This window comes from Gallus gallus, chromosome 33 (assembly GCF_016699485.2).
Source record: "Gallus gallus isolate bGalGal1 chromosome 33, bGalGal1.mat.broiler.GRCg7b, whole genome shotgun sequence".
Lineage (NCBI taxonomy): Eukaryota > Metazoa > Chordata > Aves > Galliformes > Phasianidae > Gallus > Gallus gallus.
The window spans coordinates 2495269-2515817 of record NC_052564.1 but is presented as its reverse complement, the minus strand read 5'-3'; the positions used below and the strand labels follow the sequence as shown (position 1 = coordinate 2515817).

At 49.2% G+C, this 20549-nt stretch overlaps 1 protein-coding gene across 1 annotated transcript; it reads right to left on the bottom strand.

Annotated features, from left to right (window-relative positions):
* Positions 1 to 5706: 5706 nt before the first annotated feature.
* LOC112530880 (olfactory receptor 14J1-like) lies at positions 5707 to 6207 on the bottom strand (the record flags this gene model as incomplete). The annotated part of the gene is made up of 1 exon (XM_025145428.2): positions 5707 to 6207. A coding segment is annotated over one exon (501 nt), but the record flags the coding sequence as incomplete, so codon positions are not given.
* Positions 6208 to 20549: the final 14342 nt, after the last annotated feature.

Below are 20549 nucleotides of genomic sequence, written 5' to 3'. Positions count from 1 at the left end.
TCATGCCAATTTGTCATACCTGTGATAAATTTAATTCCAGTGAAATAATATTCATCATCAGACTTTATTTTTTCTTATTTTACTTCTATGTTATGAACCTGTTTTATGTAAGAAACCACATTATTTGAGTAGATAACAAAATCAACTGAAGATCATTTGTCTCCCATCTGGTCTGGATCATGTGAAGAGGCTCAGGACCTAAGAAAAAAATGTCACACGGAGCAGCAGTGTCCCTGAGGGATGTCTGTCAGTGCCTGGTGGGGACTCTGCTGCCTTTGAGTTGTGCTGCTGCTTCTGGAGCCCTGGAGCCACAGCCACGGGCAGCAGCGGGACGTGGTCTTTTCAGTGCTGCTCTTTTTACACTTCCCAACTCTTCTCCTGTGTCCTTGCATTTATGTTAGCTCTCGGTTCTGGTGCAATTGGTGACAGTGCTGTTGACTGTACGGTGGCACCGCTGTGTCTGCAGGCAAGGCAGGCAGTGTGTAGCACTGTGCCATGGCTGGCCTCCCTTCTGGGGCAATTGTAACAGAAGAGGCTGTTCAGGGCAGGGCCAGAGGCTTGCACACCTCTTCCAAAGCTGTGCCAGGAATATAGGCAAAGAACAGCCCTCAGGAAAGTCCTCTTGCTTTCCTGGGGTTCTACATGGTTCAGAGTCCCAGGGTGAACTGTGAGGACCAAAGGGCAGACAAGAGCTCCCTTCTTGGTTGTACATGGTCCAGCAAACATTCACTGGTCTTGAACAGAACTGTGTGGTGCTGCCCCTGCTGCTGTGGGGCTGATGGCAGATGCTGTCCTGGAGAGGAATCTGGAGCAGCCAGGAGATGCCAGGGGATCTCCAGGGACAGTGTAAGAGTCTGAGCGGGCAATGAATGCTTCCATATGCAATGACAGACCATTGATCCAAAGGAACAGGGGAACCTGAGGAGCCCACAGGCAAATGAGGGCTCTGCAGTGGTGCTGCTGAGCCATCAGCGCAGATGGAGAGAGACTCAGCAGTAGAGATCCCATCCAGTTGGGACTGCCTCCCACCCTGAGCAGCACAGGGCCAGCCCGGTGTCCCAGGGCACCACAGCTCCCTCGCTCTTCAGAGCAGCTCCACCAGCTCAGGGCCCTGCAGGGAGCACAGGGTGGGAAGAAGGAGGGAACCAGGAGCTGCTGCGAGGCCTGCATGGATACACTGCCCTGAGCAAGGCTGTGTGGGAGGAGGGCTGGGCCTGGAGATGGTCTATGGAGCATTGCTGTGTGTTTGGGTGTCATGGAGTTATCTAGATCAATCTGTGACCGTGATAGGAAGGCACTAGGCCTGTGGGCCTCCTGGTCCCAAAAATGGAAAGGGAAAAGAGGGTAGGGAGATGGGATCTTGGCTCAAAAACAGAACAGTGGCAGCGATCTAAGGAGGAAAACTTAAGTTTTACTAAATAAGATTTGGAATGCTAGATAACACAATATAATACAATCTAATTGAAACTGAGTCTAATAAATCAAATAAAATAAGAGAGACGGCTGGGAGGCACACCCACACACTGCCAGGCAGTGAGCGAGAGAGAGCTCGTGTCCGAGAGTGAGATTCTGTGACTTCCTTCCATGACGTATCTTCCTCTCTGACCGTGAAGTCCCCTGGGATATGTAGTTCTTCTCTTCTGAAAACCAGGTATCCAGAAAGTTGTCAGTCCACGGAACTGGAGTATTAACTCATTAGTCACCCATGCTTTGCCTGATGTTATGATGTGGAATACCAACAGCAAAATTACCAAACCATAGCATTCCACCCCTCATTCTACATCACTACATCATGTTTACTATATATATACATATATACAAAAAAACAATAATTCAAATGAATTACATACACATCTATATTCATATATATACATAGAATTACTGACTGCACCCCTCAAATTCCCTTGTGGTACACATTGAACATCCCCATCTTTCTGCATCACCCACCAAGTGCACCCAGGTCCCTGGGCAAATACAGTCTCATGGAGAGGTTTGCCCTTTCCAGAGGCTAGTGGGACCCAAACTGCTTTTCCCAACATGCTCTTTATACATACTACAGGGACCTTATCTCCCTCTACAGTATGTAGGGAGCTGGATTGGGGAGGACCATCTCGACTGATAGACCCTCTAGCACTGACCAACCAGGTGGCTTCTGCCAAATGCTTCTCCCAGTGCTTAAATGTTCCACCACCCATTGCTTTCAGCATGGTTTTTTACAACCCATCGTATCGTTCAATTTTACCAGAAGCTGGTGCATGATAGGGGATAAAGCCACACAGTGCCATGATTTGAAATGAGTCCCATTATCTGATTCAGTACTTTCTGGAGTGCCGTGTCACCACAGGACTTGTTTGTCCAGACCTAATATGGTGTTTCTGGCGGTAGCATGGGGTGCTGCACATGTTTCAAGCCAACCAGTGGTTGCCTCCACCATGGGAAGCACATAACGCTTACCATTGCGAGATAGTGGCAAGGTGAGGTAATCAACCTGCCATGCCTCCCCATATTTATTCTTTTGCCATCCCCTTCCCCCCACAGACGTTTCATCCTCTTGGCTTGGTTAATTCTGGCACATGAGTCACAGTCATGAATAACTTGTGCAATAGCGTCCATAGTTAAGTCCACCCCTCAGTCTATAGCCCAGTTATGTTGAGTCTCTTCCTGGACAGTTCAAATGTCCAAATAGGTTTATCCTTCAGTTGCCCATTATTTTGCTCCCACTGCTGTAACCACCGCCATAAGGCATTTGTCACCCCCATGAGTCAGTGTAACGATAAAGCATTGGCCACCTCTCCCGTTCAGCAACATCTAAGGCCAGTTGGACAGCCTTTACCTCTGTGAGATGACTTGCTTCTCCTTTTCCTTCAGTGGCCTCTGTAACCTGACGTGTGGGGCTTTACACAGCAGCTTTCCATCTGCAATGCTTTCCCCACAATACCACACGATCCATCCGTGGACAGGGCACATTTCTTTTTATTTTCTGGTAGTTTATTGTATGGTGGGGCCTCTTTAGCATGTGATACCTCTTCCGCCCGTGATGTTCCAAACTTTTTACCTTCAGGCCAGTCCATGATCACCTCTAGGATTCCTGGACAGCTGAGTTTCCCCATCCACACTCGTTGCATAATGAACACAATCCACTTACTCCATGTGGCATCAGCAGCATGATGGGTGGAGGGGACCTTTCCTTTAAACATCCAGTTCAGCGCTGGCAGTCGAGGTGCCAGAAGGAGCTGCGTTTCAGTGCCAGTTTCTTCAGAAGCAGCACAAACCCCCTCATTTTCTACTAAGATCTCCTTTTCAGTTGCAGTGTAGCCCTTACCTTCTGACCCCCTGTATGCCCGACTCCAGAATCCCAGGGGTCGGCCTCAGGTCTCTCCTGAGGCTCTTTGCCACAGACTCCAAGTGGGACCTTTCTCTCCAGCAGCAGCGTAGAGGACGTTTTTTACATCCTGTCCCATCCGTACTGGCCCCAGGGCCAAAGCACAGGCTATCTAGCTGCAACTGCGGCTTCCCAGCGACTGCAGGTCTGGATGATGGTAGTGTATGAGGTCTATAGGGGATGTCTCTTTCTTAATCACTATCACTAACGTCATGCAGTAATGAGTAGATGCATTACCTTGCTTATTTTCTTTAATGTTAAGCTTATCCATTGACTATAGGCGCAGCTTTATTTTTGTATTACTTTGAAATGGACAGTAAAATGAGCCTATCCCTTCTGATGGTGTCTGTGTCCTTACTGTCGACCCCGTCAGATTGCAAAACATATGCATATGAAATTCATTGGCAAATGCATTCATTCTTTACCAAAAACTCACTAATATACACTAACGTCTCCCTGGGCATGCACAGTTGCATCTTAGGTAGAGGTACAGTGACTTGCTTCCTCCCCTTTATTTCTCCTTCAGCTTAATTGCTGTGACTTTTGGCCCGCCTTTAACTGTTTTTCCCCAGTTTAGCAAGTTTCCTTTGCTTGTTATGCCATAATGAACAACTTTCTATCTTGGGACACTGTAACTCACAACAATTTATATGAAAGCCAAGAGAAAGTCCTTGCGCCTGGTGGATGCAAAGATTACAGTATTCTTATAGTGACTTCAGAGCTTCAGTGAAGCAGGATAATTGAGAAAAACATGACTGTTAGCACACCAAACAAAGCTGAACTGGGAAGTTTTAGACCTGGCACACACTGATTCCTTTTTCTTATGAAATATCTTGGCCCTTAAGCTAATATACTGATCACTATTGCTAGGACCCCCTATATTATGTTCATCACTGGCAAACATGCGTAGCTGATAGTGGAGACTCTGTTGAAAAACAGTGCTTTGTAGATGAGAATTTGCACTATCAAGTAATGCTCTTCTGCTCTTTCTATCTGTTGGTATTTCCATGGAAAGAAATAGGAGGCATTACTTTTGGAGCGACCTACATATATGTGCCCCCAGACAATTTCACGCCCCTAACATAAAGGGAGGGAGAGGTGACCCGATTCACAGCCGCTGGTTACATAACAATGAAATTGACACAGTCCAAACATAGTCATCAGTTTCAATGACAATCTCTGCACTATCAGTATCTTAAAGGTAGTGGTACTTTTACAATCATTCCATTTGCTAAAAGCTAAACTTTGTGATGTTACAAGAAATCAAAGTAAGCATGGTGTAATGTGAAGTAAGCCTAATCGTTATGAGAGGAAGAGGAGCCTCATCTCCTCTCATCTCCAATGAGATGACAAGAACAAAAAGAGAGAGACAGAGTGGGGAAAGAGATAGAGAGGGACAGAGAAAGAGATCACTGGTCCAGGCAACAGATGCGGAGGGTCCTTGGCGTGTGATCTTGCTTGTCCCATAGTTTTGCAGCATGATAGTCTCAAAAAAGATCCTCAAGGATCTCTCTGGCATCCTTCTTTGGCTCCTAGATGTACAGGTGTGCCATCCAGGACTGCAAGTGAGTTGGCAATAAACAAGTCCATCAAAAACAAGTTTGCAGTCAGAACTTCTTACAGCACAATGGGAACGTTTTGGACAGAGCGAGGCCATCTCATTTTTCACAGGACTCTCCTCCCCCAAGTCTCCAGCCTTCTGTCATCACGGCAATGCTCTTCCAAGCCTTTGAGACAATTCCAGGCGCATCTCAGGCAAAGTGTTTCTCCTTGGTCCGCTACATAACACAGGACCTGAGGGCTGACCCAGCTGCAAGGAGAAAGGAGAACAACGTGGTGCTGCAAAGAGAGCAGCACTGAAAAGACCCCATCCTGCTGCTGCCCATGGCCGTGGCTCCAGGGAAGCAGCAGCAGCACAACTGGAAGGCAGCAGAGAGGGAGCGGCCACCGGGCGGTGAGGGGCAGCCCCACAGACAGCAGGGCTGCAGCTCCGTGTGGCAGTTGGGCTCTTGGTTCCTGCACCCCTCCTGTGTGCAGGGCTGCTCTCTGGGATCCAGAGGAGGTGGGAGCTGAGATCAATGATATTCTGATGATTTCTTTATCTGGGTTACTTTTGTCCATTAGGACTGCAAAACAGAAGACAAAGGTAGAAAACAAAGAAGAAATGTGATGAATAGTATTGCTTAATTGGAATTAAAATTACCATAGGAACAAAAAAGCGGGAGTGAGGGCGAAAGAGATGAAATAAAGGCAGTCCGAGCTTTTCCATTTTAGTGGTGCCGAAGCAATATATCTCCAAACAGTGTCCTGAGAGCTTGCTTGATCTACTGGTTCCTCATGCTGTAGATGATGGGGTTCATGACTGGAGGTACCACCGTGTATAACACTGCCACCACCAGGTCCAGGGATGGGGAGGAAAGTGATGGGGGTTTCAGGTAGGCAAATGTGGCAGTGCTGACAAAGAGGGAGACCACAGCCAGGTGAGGGAGGCACGTGGAGAAGGCTTTGTGCCGTCCCTGCTCAGAGGGCATGCTCAGCACAGCCCTGAAAACCTGCACATAGGAGAAAAGTATGAAAGCAAAGCACCCAGATACTAAAGTTATACTAAATACAAGAAGTGAAATTTCCTTGAGGTAGGACTGTGAGCAGGAGAGCTTGAGGATGTGGGGGATTTCACAGAAGAACTGATCCACAGCATTGCCTTGGCACAAAGGCAGTGAGAATGTATTGGCAGTGTGCAGCAGAGCACAGAGAAGCCCAGTGCCCCAGGCAGCTGCTGCCATGGTGGCACAAGCTCTGCTGCCCAGCAGGGTCCCATAGTGCAGGGGCTTGCAGATGGCAACGTAGCGGTCATAGGACATGATGGTGAGAAGGGAATACTCTGCTCCAAACAAAAACAAATAGAAGAAGACCTGTGCAGCACATCCTGCGTAGGAGATGTGCCTGGTGTGCCAGAGGGCATTGGCCATGGCTTTGGGGAGAGTGGTGGAGATGCAGCCCAGGTCGAGGAGGGCGAGGTTGAGGAGGAAGAAGTACATGGGGGTGTGCAGGCGGTGGTCGCAGGCTACGGCTGTGCTGATGAGGCCGTTGCCCAGGAGGGCAGCCAGGTAGATGCCCAGCAAGAGCCAGAAGTGCAGGAGCTGCAGCTGCCGCGTGTCTGCCAACGCCAGGAGGAGGAACTCGCTGATGGAGCTGCTGTTGGGCATCTGGTACTTCTGGGCCCCAGGACCTGTGGGCACAAGAACCTGTCCAAGAAGTAGGAAAGTTAGTGACAAGGCATTCCATGTGGGTAATGGTCATTGTTGTCAGTGATGTGAGCTACATTTCATGCAGTTGGTTTTGCCATGAACACCTCTGCGCTTTTTGTCTCAAGGAAGCTGCCTTGTCCCTTTGTGTACATGGGAACGTGGTGGTGCTGTGGTGATGTTCTGTCCAGAATTTGTCAGATGAAATCACTTCTAATGCAGAAGTGCTTGTCACCATCTGCGTTACCAGTGCCAGAAACATGGAAGTTGAAAAGAAGAGTTTTAATGATGTTTTTTTCCTGCACAGGCTGGTCCCACTCACCACGGCCAGGGAGTGTTTAAGTCAGAAATCCTGAGCAGTTCTGCCACACACTTCGTGAATGGCAGTGAGAGATGAGAGGCAAAGGGATTCACTGCTGCTTAGTGCAAGGTAAGGGGAGCTGGTTGGGCTTGTTTCCACACACTCTGAACATGCAGCTCTGGCTGCACAGGAGGTGGTTCGTGCATTGAACCCCATGGCCATGAGGGCAGAGGCATTTTGGGTGGGAGTTTGCTCAGAGGAAGGTGTCTGCACTGAAGGGAGTAGCATGGGTAGAATGTATGCATTCCTATGCTGTTCAGAACCCATCCTGTTTGTAGAGCACTACCTACGTGCATGTTCACATTTGCAGCTATAAATGGGAACATAAGGGAGCCACATACAGTTCAGCAAAGTGAATTAATGTTTACAGAAGGTAGAGAGACTGATTGAATTGAGGAATTCTCACTAGATGTACTCAAACTTACTAAATCCTTTTCTATTTCTCAGTCTACATCCTTATGTTCCAGTAGGAGCAGGAAACAGAAAATATGGCAGAAAATTCCTCCGCTGTCTTTTATCATGGAAAGTGCATCATGAAGCAGCGTAGCTGTGATCCCCCTGCCCCAGGCGGCAGCTGTGGTAGCAGAAGGCCCCTGCCCTACCCTGCCGGGGGGCTCCTTCCCCCCACACGTCTCCCCGCAGCACCCTGGGCAGCTCCCCGGGCAGGCTGAGTGCTGAGCCTGGCAGGCGGCAGAGTCCCTGCCCCGGCACACAGCCCCTGGGGCACAGCAGGGACCCTGCTCTGCACCACAGCCCTGGGCACCGGGCTGCACCCCCGGCTGCACAGCCTGCAGCCGTCCTGGGACACGCAGCCCTCAGGGCTGTGCTCTGACGCTGCAGCACCAAAGCCCTCAGCTGGAGCTTTTTCCCTGATAAAGAAACACAGAGCATCTGAAGCCTGATGTGCTATGGGATGTCGGAAACTTACTGAACCCTCCAGGAAAAGGGCTGCTCTGCCTGCCGCGAGCAACTTACCTTGTCAAAGTCTATGAGTAGTGCTCCTGCATGAAGTCACAGCCGGCTCACATCCCACACATCATGTAAGCTCTATCTACCTTCTCTCCACCCCATCTCTTGCAGATCATGTCCACTGTCCTTTTGTGCTGTACAGAGGAGATGATCCCAGGCATGGCTGTCTTTCTGCAGTGCTGCCCACTTGTATGATTTCTCAGTGTCCCAGGAGCCCGGCCCAGCTCAGCAGCAGAGGAGGTGATTTCATCTCTCCCTGGAGATATCCATGGCCCTCATGAGCTGACAGCTCCTGCAAGGCAGCAGGGTCATCACTGCAGAACGTACTTCAAAGTCAGCTCAATTAATCAACATGCCCAGTGGATTCCAGAAGCACAGTTGTTCCCACTGAAAGAAGTTTGACCATGAGAGAAGCAAATGCCAAATCTGGAAACCTGTTCTCATGACCCATAACAGATATGACACACAGAGAAGGATGCTAACAGGAACACCAACACATGCTGTGCTAGAACTCTTTGTACAGTTGCAGGCTTGAGCTCTTTTTTGGACCACAGCTACACAGTTAAATTGCTTACACAACTGGGCTGCAGGACAAGGGTGATAAAGAGTCTTTATGATGGATGTGCGAGGAGACAAGGAAGGATGACCGCCCTCTGTGAGAGTGCACTGAGCTCTGCCTGGGGATGGCAGAGCAGCCAGGTCAGAGTGAGTGCAAATGGCCAACAGAGGAGCCCAACAGTGTCTGTTCCTGGCTTCCTGATCAGGAAGAGCAAGTGGAAGGTGCCCTCTACAGACAGATGGGAGCCTCATGTTGTCACGTTGTTGTCTCCATTGGGGACCCTTTTCACTCTAGTGTCTGCTGCAGGGACAGCACAGCAGGGCATACGGCATCCAGGACATCCCTGGAGAGCACAGATGGCAGCTTCCTGACCAAGCCATAGAGGAACCAAAGAGGAGAGTTGCTCTGCTGGATCTCATACTCACCAGGAAGGAAGGGTTGGTGGGAAATGTGAAGATCAAAGGGACCCTGGGCTGCAGTGGCCATGGGATTGTGGAGCTGAGGAGCATGAAGGGGGGCAAAAGACAAGCTCACACCTTTGGGCTTTAGTGAAGCACACCTTGGCTTCTTCAAGTGTCTGTCAGGTACGGTCCAGCACGGTAAGACTCTCAGCCGAATAGGGTCAAAAAAATGTGCTAATGATCTAAGGATACTGCTTTCAAGCTGAATAAATCTATTCCAAGTAGTGGAAGCCAAGTAAAAATGTCAGAAGTCCTGCAGGAATGGTAATGGATTGCCCTGAACAAACCCAAACACAGAAAGTAAACAGTCAGGGAAAGGAAGCAAGAAGAGGTCACCTGGCAGCAATGCAGATACTTTGTCCAGCGCACCTGCTGAGATGAGTTAAAGAATCAGAGTTCCTCTGCCCAGGCATATGAAAGACAAGAACTGCTTGGAGAAATATGTAGGTGACAAAAGGAAGGCTAGGGAGAATGTGGGCCCACAGTAGAATGGGGCAGGGAACCTGGTGAGACAGGATATGGAGAAGTCTCTGATACTCCTTTCCTTCCTGACCTCACGGTTTATTAGTTGCACTGGGCTTCCTGGAATCATTTTTTAATTATTATTATTATTATTATTTTTTCCATAAAGGCCAACATTTTCCACCACTTTGTTTGCAGGACACAGATGCCTTCAGGTACAGGGACACAGACAGCGGTGCCAGTGCCAATGCCCTGTGACTAATGCCCAGCGTCCACCGCTGATCTACCCTGCTGCGTATTTCATGTCCCTCATCCTCCAGGGATCTCCAGCTCTCCTAAATTAATGACCATGCTGAAGGGCATGTTGTCAGCATGCCACCTGGACACACACTCTTCCCACTGCTCTCCACATCACCCCATCCCTTGCACATTGCTCAATCAAATACCTCCCAATTATCTGGCTGATTTGTGACCTTCAAGGAGATTATTGGAACCTGCTCCATCTCTCCGAAGTCTGATGGACTCTCTTGTCAACTCCTTCACTGCGATTATATCTATCCCTTCCTATCTCTGTCTAACTCATTTCTAGTGCAAATATTCCCTGCAAAAGACAAACACCATTAGGTGCAGATTGGACAAGGCATGCAGTTGATCACGGTGTTTTTCTGTTCATTCAATTGAATGACATCGCTTTCTGTTTGTGGGCAAAAAAAGAGAAATCTTTCATTGCCCACATGGAGCTGGTTCTCTGAGGAAAGCCAGTGGGAGTTGGTGCAAAGGAGGTTTAACAGTGAGCGGGTGACTCCAGAGGAGAAGGGTGATGTGAGGAGAAAGAGGAGAAGTGATGCCAGTCCCATGGGGCCAATGGGAGTATAAATGGAGTGGGGAAGTTGAGGAGGACGTTTGTCCACACAGTGTCAGAGCAAAGCTCATTAGGGGACATCTGGAGTCAGAATCAACTGCCAAGTTGTGTTTTAACTTATTGTTTAAACGCAACCATAAATAAATAAATAAATAAACAAACAAACAGACTTAAAAATTCCCATCAATCTCTTCCTCCTTAAGCTTTCTCCAGATACCTCTCCAGTTAGCTGTACAAGTTCTGAACACCTGAAGAAGATGACAGGAAGGCACAAGGCACAGGAGGGCTCTTTAGGTTGTAATGGGCCCCAAGGGGCTTTTGCTGCTGAGTCCATCAACCACCAGTGCAGAGAGAAGATAGCATGAAGTGCTCAAGAAGACCAAGTCAGAAGGAACAGAGAAGTTTCTTGGAGTATTAATGAGCCCCACTGAGGGCCACTAACAAGCAAGCTTCCCCAGGGACTTGTTAGAGCAGATAACTGGAAGCCATGGTTACAGTCAGGCAAAGGCACTGCAATGGTGGCTGTGATGCTGAGAAAAGCCTCCTTTGTCTTATGAATCAGAAAGGCCAAGCCCTGATCAGGGCTGACCCTTGGCAAGGAGATCCTGTCCCTCCTGCTGGCTCAGGGCCCTTCCTGGGGCAGTGGGATGGAAGATTGTAGTATGCCAAATGAAAGTCAAGGGGACAGCAGCTCCCAGGCTCTGCATGGTGTACAGAGGTGCTGTGAGGCCCAAGTCCCATGCAAGCAGTGTGTCTCATCCCAGGATGTGGGATGTGAGAAGGGCCCAGTCTGAACAAGTAGTGAATCCCAATGAAACTTTGAACTTCAGATCTCTCAGTTCTAGTGCCCTCCTTTGGACAGTCTCCAATAGCGCTATGTCTTTTATGTTCTGCGGTGCCCAGAAGTGCACCCAGTGCTCCAGGTGAGGCTGTAGCAGTGCAGAGCAGAGAGGGACAATCCCTTCCCTCACCCAGCTGGCAGTGCTGTGCTCAATGGACCCCAGGAGACGGTTGTCCTTCCTGGCTGCCTGGGCACACTGCTGACTCACGCCCAATTTGCCGTTGACCAGGACCCCCAGTCCCTTTCAGTGGGACTGCTCTCCAGTTTCCCATCCCGCAGTCAGTGTGTATGTCCAGGGTTGTTCCTTCCCAGGTGCAGAATCAGGCACTTGTTCTTGTTATGCTTCATGCAGCTGGTGCTTGCCCAGTTCTCTAAGTTCTCCACATCTCTCTGTTGCCGCAGTGGAGGCGACAACTCCTCCTCATTTGGTATCATCAGCAAACTTGCTCAAAACATTTTCTAGCACAACATGCTAGTCATTCGCAAAAATGTTAAAGAGAAGTGGCTTTAAAATTGAGCCCTGGGGAACCCTGCTAGTGACCGTCCGACAGCCTGATGGAACCCCATTTACTGTAAGCCTTTTGGCCCCACCCATCCACTCATTATGTTTCTGTCTATGCCGTATGCATACTTTTTTTTCCAGACGGATACTGTCAGGAACAGTATCAAAAGCTCTACTGAAGTCCTCAAGGATAACATCAACTGGCTTCCTTTGGTCAACTACATGGGTGACCTTGTCATTAAAGGACATTAAGTTAAACAGGACATCCACTCATGAGCTCGTGTTGGCTGTGACCAATGACAGTATTGTCCTTCAGGGCTTTTTCAGTAACTCCCCGCATCATTTTCTCCATGATATTACCAGGCACCGGAATGAGACTGACAGGTCCATAATTGCCCATGTCATCTTTCTTTCCCTTTCTTACAATGAGACAACATTTGCCAGCCTCCTGTCAACTGGGAACTGGCGTGACCCTAGACTTACTCTGATGCCATTCAAATGTGAGCCTCGAACATACTGAGGTGTCATCAGTGAAAGAATATAAGTGTTTCAGAGCTTTGTAACGCCTTGAATGGCAGAGTGTGACACAGACCGAGCAGAGAGGAAGGTCTTGCTCTTCTGTTGTGAGCTCATCCATTTGGTCAGCAGAATAACACGACATGCTCCCCGGGGACAGGTGCAAAAGGCACACTGGGTGCCCTAAGCACAGGGCTGTGGTGGCATTTAGGATGGCCAAGAATACCTCCCTTCTGGCCCTCAGCTGATGCTCAGGAAGGAGCTGTCTATCTCAGAGATTTTCCACCACACTTTACAAGCACCAGCACACAACTAGGATCAGCCCAGGCACCTTGGGCATCTCTGAGTGTGTCTGTGTGAGCAATGCAGTCCCTGCTGAATGAAGACCAAGCATTCAGATGAGGGGCTCACACACAGACACCTCACTGTACACACTGGAACTCAACTAGCCCCAGGGTTTCCATCAGCTGATGAGATGCTGAACCCTACGGTTGGGATGAGATGCTCTGATAGTATTAGGACAAAGGTTGAGGAGGAAGAAGTACATGGGGGTGTGCAGGCGGTGGTCGCAGGCTACGGCTGTGCTGATGAGGCCGTTGCCCAGGAGGGCAGCCAGGTAGATGCCCAGCAAGAGCCAGAAGTGCAGGAGCTGCAGCTGCCGCGTGTCTGCCAACGCCAGGAGGAGGAACTCGCTGATGGAGCTGCTGTTGGGCATCTGTGGTTCCTGGGCATGGAGTCCTGTTCAGAGTGTAGTAGATAATGTCAATTTTAGATCTTTCTCAGAGACACTCCTCCTGCTACACTAGGAAAGTCCATTTAACTCCACATAATGAGTTTATTTTCATGAGCTTCAGTGCCATGGAAGAAATAGAAGCTTAAAGAGCTTTTACTTTCCTAATCATTACGTTCTTAATCATTTGCTAATGATATCCCAGCATCCTGGATATTTCCCTCTTAGGAGCTGTTTCCACGTCTCCTGTCTTTACCTGAACTGCTCTAAGAGCCCCTAACCCCAACTTCTATGAAGTAAAATTTCTGTTAGAGAAATCTGCCTGTTAAGAGGCAAAGTGCATAATTCATGTTCGCAGGGAATGACGATAGTTTCAGCTGGTGCTGTCCTTTGGGAGAGTTGAGGCTGAAAGCTCATGAGGAGTTTGTGCATATAACTGAACCCTGAGAGGGGTACAAATTCAGGATTCTCAGAGATGTGCTCATATTTTATAGCTCCCTTCAGAATTTTGCCTCCAGTCCTTTCCCCTTCCCTAAGGATATAAAAGAAAAACCCCTGCTTCGTCTCTCCCCTTGCAAATTGCCCTTGGAAACATTCTGGGGTGCAGCGTAGCTGTGATCCCCCTGCGCCAGGCAGCAGCTGTGGCAGCAGAAGGCCCCTGCCCTGCTGCGGGGCTCCTTCCCCCCACATGTCTCCCTGCAGCGCCCTGGGCAGCTCCCCGGGCAGGCTGAGTGCTGAGCCTGGCAGGCGGCAGAGTCCCTGCCCCGGCACACAGCCCCTGGGGCACAGCAGGGACCCTGCTCTGCACCACAGCCCTGGGCACCCAGCTGCACCCAAACTGCACAGCCTGCAGCCATCCTGGAACTTGCAGCACTCAGGGCTGTGCTCTGATGCTGCAGCATGGAAGCCCTCATCTGGAGCAAGTCTTTTTCCACAATAAAGAAACACCGAGTGTCTGAAGCCTGATATGCTATGGGATGTCCCAGATTTAGTGACCTATCTAGGAAAATCTGATTCATTGCCTGCAGCGAGCAACTTACCGAGTCAAGGCCAATGAGCAGTGAGCCTCCAGTGAGCTCACAGCTTGGTCACTCTCCACAAAGCCTGTAAGCTCTCATCCTTCTCTCCACCCCATCACCTTCAGATCATGCCCCCAGCCCTGCTGTGTGGTGCACAGGAGCTGCTCCTGGGCCCAGTTGTCTCTCTGCAGTGCTGCCCACTTATATCATCTCCCTGTGTCCCAGGAGCCCAGCCCAGATCAGCAGCAGAGGAGGTGATTTCATTCTCCCCAAAGCTCTCCCTGGAGATATCCATGGCCCTCCTGAGCTGTCAGCTCCTGCAAGGCAGCAGGATCATCACTGCAGAATATCCTTCCAAGTCAGCTCCATTAACAAGCAAGTCCCCTGGATTCCAAAAACATGGATGTTCCTACTAAATGAAATTTGACCATGAGAGAAACAAATGCCAAATGTGGAAACTTCTGCTCATGATGCATTGGAAGAAAGACAGACAGACAGACAGACAGACAAGGATTGGGAGGGGTTGAGTACCCCTGTTCTGGGCAGTGGTAGAGCAGAGGCAGTGCAGGCATAAGATTACAGAATCATACAGTGGTTTCGGTTGGAGGGGACATTAAAGAGCACCTAGTTCCATGCCCTCAGCCACGGGCAGGAATGCCAACCTCCGGATCAGGCTGCCCAGGATACCATCCATCCTGACCTTGAATGCCTCCAAGGATGGGGCACAGAGAATATCTTTGGGCAACCTGTTCCACTTCCTTTGAGTAGACAATTTGTTCCTAACATGAAACCAAAATCTCCTCCCTCTAATTTCAAGCCATTTCCCTTTGTCCTACTACTATCCGACCATCTCATCCCAACCGTAGGGTTCAGCATCTCATCAGCTGATGGAAACCCTGGGGCTGAAATGGGATCAGTTCCCCTGAGGTCCATGGGAGCCGAGAGATCTCTTAGTTGAGTTCCAGTGTGTACAGTGAGGTGTCTGTTTGTGAGCCCCTCATCTGAATGCTTGGTCTTCATTCAGCAGGGACTCCATTGCTCACACAGACACACTCAGAGATGCCCAAGGTGCCTGGGCTGATCCTAGTTGTGTGCTGGTGCTTGTAAAGTGTGGTGGAAAATCTCTGAGATAGACAGCTCCTTCCTGAGCATCAGCTGAGGGCCAGAAGGGAGGTATTCTTGGCCATCCTAAATGCCACCACAGCCCTGTGCTTAGGGCACCCAGTGTGCCTTTTGCACCTGTCCCCGGGGAGCATGTCGTGTTATTCTGCTGACCAAATGGATGAGCTCACAACAGAAGAGCAAGACCTTCCTCTCTGCTCGGTCTGTGTCACACTCTGCCATTCAAGGCGTTACAAAGCTCTGAAACACTTATATTCTTTCACTGATGACACCTCAGTATGTTCGAGGCTCACATTTGAATGGCATCAGAGTAAGTCTAGGGTCATGCCAGTTCCCAGTTGACAGGAGGCTGGCAAATGTTGTCTCATTGTAATAAAGGGAAAGAAAGATGACATGGGCAATTATGGACCTGTCAGTCTCATTCCGGTGCCTGGTAATATCATGGAGAAAATGATGCGGGGAGTTACTGAAAAAGCCCTGAAGGACAATTCTGTCAGTGGTTGCAGCCAACACAAGCTCATGAGTGGAAGGTCCTGTTTAACTTAATGTCCTTTAATGACAAGGTCACCCATGTAGTTGACCCAGGGAAGCCAGTTGATGTTATCCTTGAGGACTTCAGTAGAGCTTTTGATACTGTTCCTCACAGTATCTGCCTGGACAAAATGTATGCATACGGCACAGACAGAAACATAATGGGTGGATGGGTGGGGGCAAAAGGCTTACAGTAAATGTGGTTCCGTCAGGCTGTCGGACGGTCACTAGCAGGGCTCCCCAGGGCTCAATTTTAAGGCCACTTCTCTTTAATGTTTTTGTGATTGACTTGCATGTAGTGCTATAGGATGTTTTGAGCAAGTTGGCTTATGATACCAAATTAGAAGGAGTTGTTGCCTCCACTGAGGCAACAGAGAGATGTGGACAAGTTAGAGAACTGGACAGGCACCAACTGCATGAAGTATAACCAGAACAAATGCCTGATTCTGCACCTGGGAAGGTGCAACCCTGGACATACACACTGATTGCGGGATGGGACACTGGACAGCAGTCCCACTGAAAGGGATTGCGGGTTCTGGTCAACAGCAAATTGGGCGTGAGTCAGCAGTGTGCCCAGGCAGCCAGGAAAGACAACCGTCCCCTGGGGTGCACTGAGATCGACATTGCCAGCTGGGCGAGGGAAGGGATTGACCCTCTCTGCTCTGCACTGCTGCAGCCTCACCAGGAGCACTGGGTGCACTGCTGGGCACCACAGAACATAAAAGACATAAAGCTATTGGAGACTGTCCAAAGGAGGGCACTACAACTCAGAGATCTGAAGTTCCATGTTTCATTGGGATTGACTGCTTGTTGAGATTGACCCCTTCTCACATCCCACAGCCTGGGATGAGACACACTGCCTGCATGGGACTTGGGCCTCTCAGCACCCCTGTTCCGCATGCAGAGTCTGGGAGCTGCTGTCCCCTTGTCTTTCATTTAGCATCCTATAGTCTTCCATCCCACTGCCCCAGGAAGGGCCCTGAGCCAGCAGGAGGGACAGGATCCCCCTGCCAAGGGTCTGGGGATCAGGGCTGGGCCTTTCTGCTTCATAACACAAAGGAGGCTTTTCTCAGCATCACAGCCACCATCCCAGTGCCTTTGCCTGCCTGTCAGCATGGCTGCCAATTTTCTGCTCTAACAAGTCCCTGGGGAATATTTCTTGTTAGTGGCCCTCAGTGGGGCCCATTAATACTCCAAGAAACTTCTCTGTTCCTTCTGACTTGGTCTTCTTGAGCACTTTGTGCAGTCTTCTCTCTGCACTGGAGGTTGATGGACTCAGCAGCAAATGCCCCCATGGGCCCACTGCAACCTCAACAGCCCTCCTGTGCCTTGTGCCTTCCTGTCATCTTCTTCAGGTGTTCAGAACTTAGGGTGTACAGCTAACTGGAGAGGTATCTGGAGAGAGCTTAAAGTGGAAGAGACAGATAGGCATTTCAGAAGTCTAGTTATTTGTTTATTTACTGTTGTGTTTAAACAAGAAGTTAAAGCAGCACTTGGCAGTTGATATTGATCCAGGATGACCCTGAATGAACTTTTCTCTGTCACTGTTGAGGACAAACGTCCTCCTCAACTTCCCCATCCCATTTTTACTCCCATTGGCCCCATGGGACTTGCATTACTTCTCCTCACATCACTTTTCTCCTCTGGAGTCACCCGCTCACCATTAAACCTCCTTTGCACCAACTCCCTCTGGCTTTCCTCAGAGAACCAGCTGCACGTGGGCAATGAAGGATTTCTCTATTTTGCCAACAAACATAAGGAAACGTGATGCAATTGAATGAACAGAAAAACACAGTGATCAACTGCATGCCCTGTCCAAGCCGCAACTACTGACTTTAGTCTTTCACAGGAAATATCTGTACAAGAAATGAGTTAGACAGAGATAGGAAGGGACAGATATAATCACAGTAAAGGAGTGGACAAGAGAGTCCATCAGACTTTGGAGAGATGGAGCAGGTTCCAGTAATCTTCCTGAAGGTCACAGATCATCCAGGTAGCTGGGAGGTATCCAAGTGAACAAAGAGCCAGGGATGGGGATATGTGGCACTGGCACCGCTCCCTGTGTCCCTGTACCTGAAGGTGTCTGTGTCCTGCAAACTAGTTCTAGAAAGCACGGCCCTTTCTGGAAAAATAAAATAAAATAAAATAAAATAAAATAAAATAAAATAAAATAAAATAAAATAAAATAAAATAAAGACTCAAAATCCCTCTGAAGTCTCAAATTGTCAACTTAAATAGAAACGGGACTCAAAGGATATTTGAAGTTAAGAAGTGTGTTAACACATTTTTATCAGCTGCAGCTTGCTGACTTCTTTCTTGTGTTGGTGATCTGAAATGTGGAGGCACTACTCCCAGTCATGCCTTCCCTCAGTCTTCTAGCCATTGTCTAGTTCAGTTGAAAACAGTGGAGACTGAAATCTTACATCATTTCGGAATAATAGGTCAAAGATAAATGGTAATAAACTAAAAGAGAGATTTACATTAGACGTTTGGAAGGAATTCCCAACATTCAGCTGGTCATGATGTGAGGCATGGTGCTGGTGTGGAACAAGTAGCCCAGAGAAGTTGTGGCTGCCTCATCCCTGGAGGTGTTGAATGTGTCAGGGGCCCCAGGCGTCCAGATCTACCGTGTGACAACCGTGCCCACAGCAAGGGAATTGGAACTGGATGATCTTTAAGGTCTTTCCAACCCGAGCCATGCAAAAATCCTACTGTTCTTGTCAACCTCTTCCAACACAGAATCCTGTTTGCTCAGGTATTCCCTGATCCCCTCCTTTACACCAAGGGCACATCTGCCTTGCACCAACATTTCCCACCTGTCTCTGGCACCTAGGATTCCAAGAAGCCCAGTCCAACAATGAGGTCAGGAAGGAAATAAGTATCAGAAAATTTTCCATGTCCTGTCTCACCAGGTTCCCTGCCCCATTCTACTGTGGGCCCAAATTCTCCCCAGCCTTCCTTTTGTAGCTTACATACTTCTACAAGCCCTTCTTGTCTGTGATATGCCTGGGCACATTCAATTGCAGTTGAACTCTTACATTCCCAAACTCATCTCAGCAGGTACAATGGACAAAGTCTCTGCATTGCTGCCAGCTGACCTCTTCTTGTTTCCACTGCCTGTATGTTTCCTTTCTGTGTTTGTGATTGACCTGGTCTATCCTTCCAATTCCTGCAGCACTTTCTCACAATTTTACCTGGCTTCCTCTTCCTTGGAATGGACTTATTCTGCATGGAAGCAGTGCTCCTCAGACAGTTACTATATTTTTTGACCCTATTCCCCTCAGAGCCTTACCCAGTGGGACCAGCAGTTCGGGTTCTCTTTGATCTTCGCATTCCCCACAGGTACCCAGCCGAGCACCTCTCCTCTTTGGATCCTCTATGGCTTGGGTCAGGAAACTGCCATATGACCCCTCCAGGGAAATTCTGGATGGTGTATGCCCTGCTGTGCTGTCCCTGCAGCAGATACTGGAGTGAAAAAGGCCCAAAATGTGGATAAGGGCTCCACAGTGTGAAGCTCCCAACTCTCTTTAGAGGGCACCTTCCACTTGCTCTTCCTGATCAGGAAGCCAGGAACAGACACTGCTGGACTCCTCTGTTCACTATTTCCTTTCTGTTTATTTCCACTGTTGGACTCCATGCCCAGGCAGAGCTCAGTGCACTCCCACAGAGCGCAGTCACTCTTCCAAATCTCATCACCCATCCATCCTAAAGACTCTGTATCCGCCTTGCGCTGCAGTCCAGTTGTGGAAGCCGTTTAACCGTGTCCCTGTGGACCAAACAAGTGCTCAGGCTTGCAACTGTACAAAGATTTCTAGCTCATCATGTGTTGGTGTTCACATTAGTGTAAAAAAAATAAAACATCCTAATTGGGAAGCATCATTGGAGTTAGATTGACTGGATAGCTCATCACTGGTATTTGTGTTCAGAAGGTGGCACACAGGCATCAGACCCACTTTGGGACTTGGAGTTTTCCAAGCAGCATGGATACTACTAGTGCATGGCTTTCCTGAAGGCCCTGTGCTGTATTTGCAGCTGCATGTGAGTGTGCTGGACAGCCCAGGGAACTGGCATGGCATGCAGCTGATCTGATGCCATTCATAGAAAACAGAGGTTTCATCAGCTGAAGGTACTCCCAGGCTCCTTGCTCATCACCCAGGGTCTATGTGTGAGCAACTGACACCCCGCTGAAGGACCAAGGACTGAGAGCAGGAGCTCACAAGCAGGCAACTCCTTGTGCACACCTGAACTGAACCAGAGGAATCCCAGCTCCTGTGGGTCCATGGAGAGCTGAATCCCATTTCAGCCCCAGGGCTTCCAGCAAGGGATGAGATGCCTGCACTGCCTCAGCTGGATCACTGCCCTGCCCAGGGGAAGACCACCCCTCCCTGCCCTTCTCTGTGTGCCCTTTTGGTTACAGCAAACATTCTCTGGTAGGAATAACTGTATGTCTCTAATTTATCACTGTCCACTAGACATTTGGTGGTTAATGCAGCAGACTTCAAAGTACAGTCACAATGCTGTTGTCTTTCAGGGGGTGTTGGCCATGGAGACCCAGGGACATCTCAGGGGAGATGAATGGGAAGGATAAAAATGACATCCTCTGCTGCTGAGCTGGGTCAGGCTCCTGGGTCTTGGGGCGCTCCTACAAGTGGGCAGTGCCGCAGAGACAGCTGTGCCCAGGAGCAGCTCTTCTGTACAGCACAAAAGGACTGGGGCCATGACCATCAGGAGATGGGGAGGAGAGAAGAAAGAGAGCTTACAGGCTGTGCGGCACAATAGCAGGCTGAGAGCTCACTGGAGGTGCATTTCTCACTATCCTTGACAAGGTAAGTCTTTTGTTCCAGGCAATGTATCATCTTTTCCTGGAGGGTTCACTAATTCTGGGACATCCCATTACATATTTGGCTGAAGGTGCTCCATGTTTCTTTACTGTGGAGAAAGACCTGGTCCAGCTGAGGGCTTCTGTGCTGCAGCATCAGAGCACAGC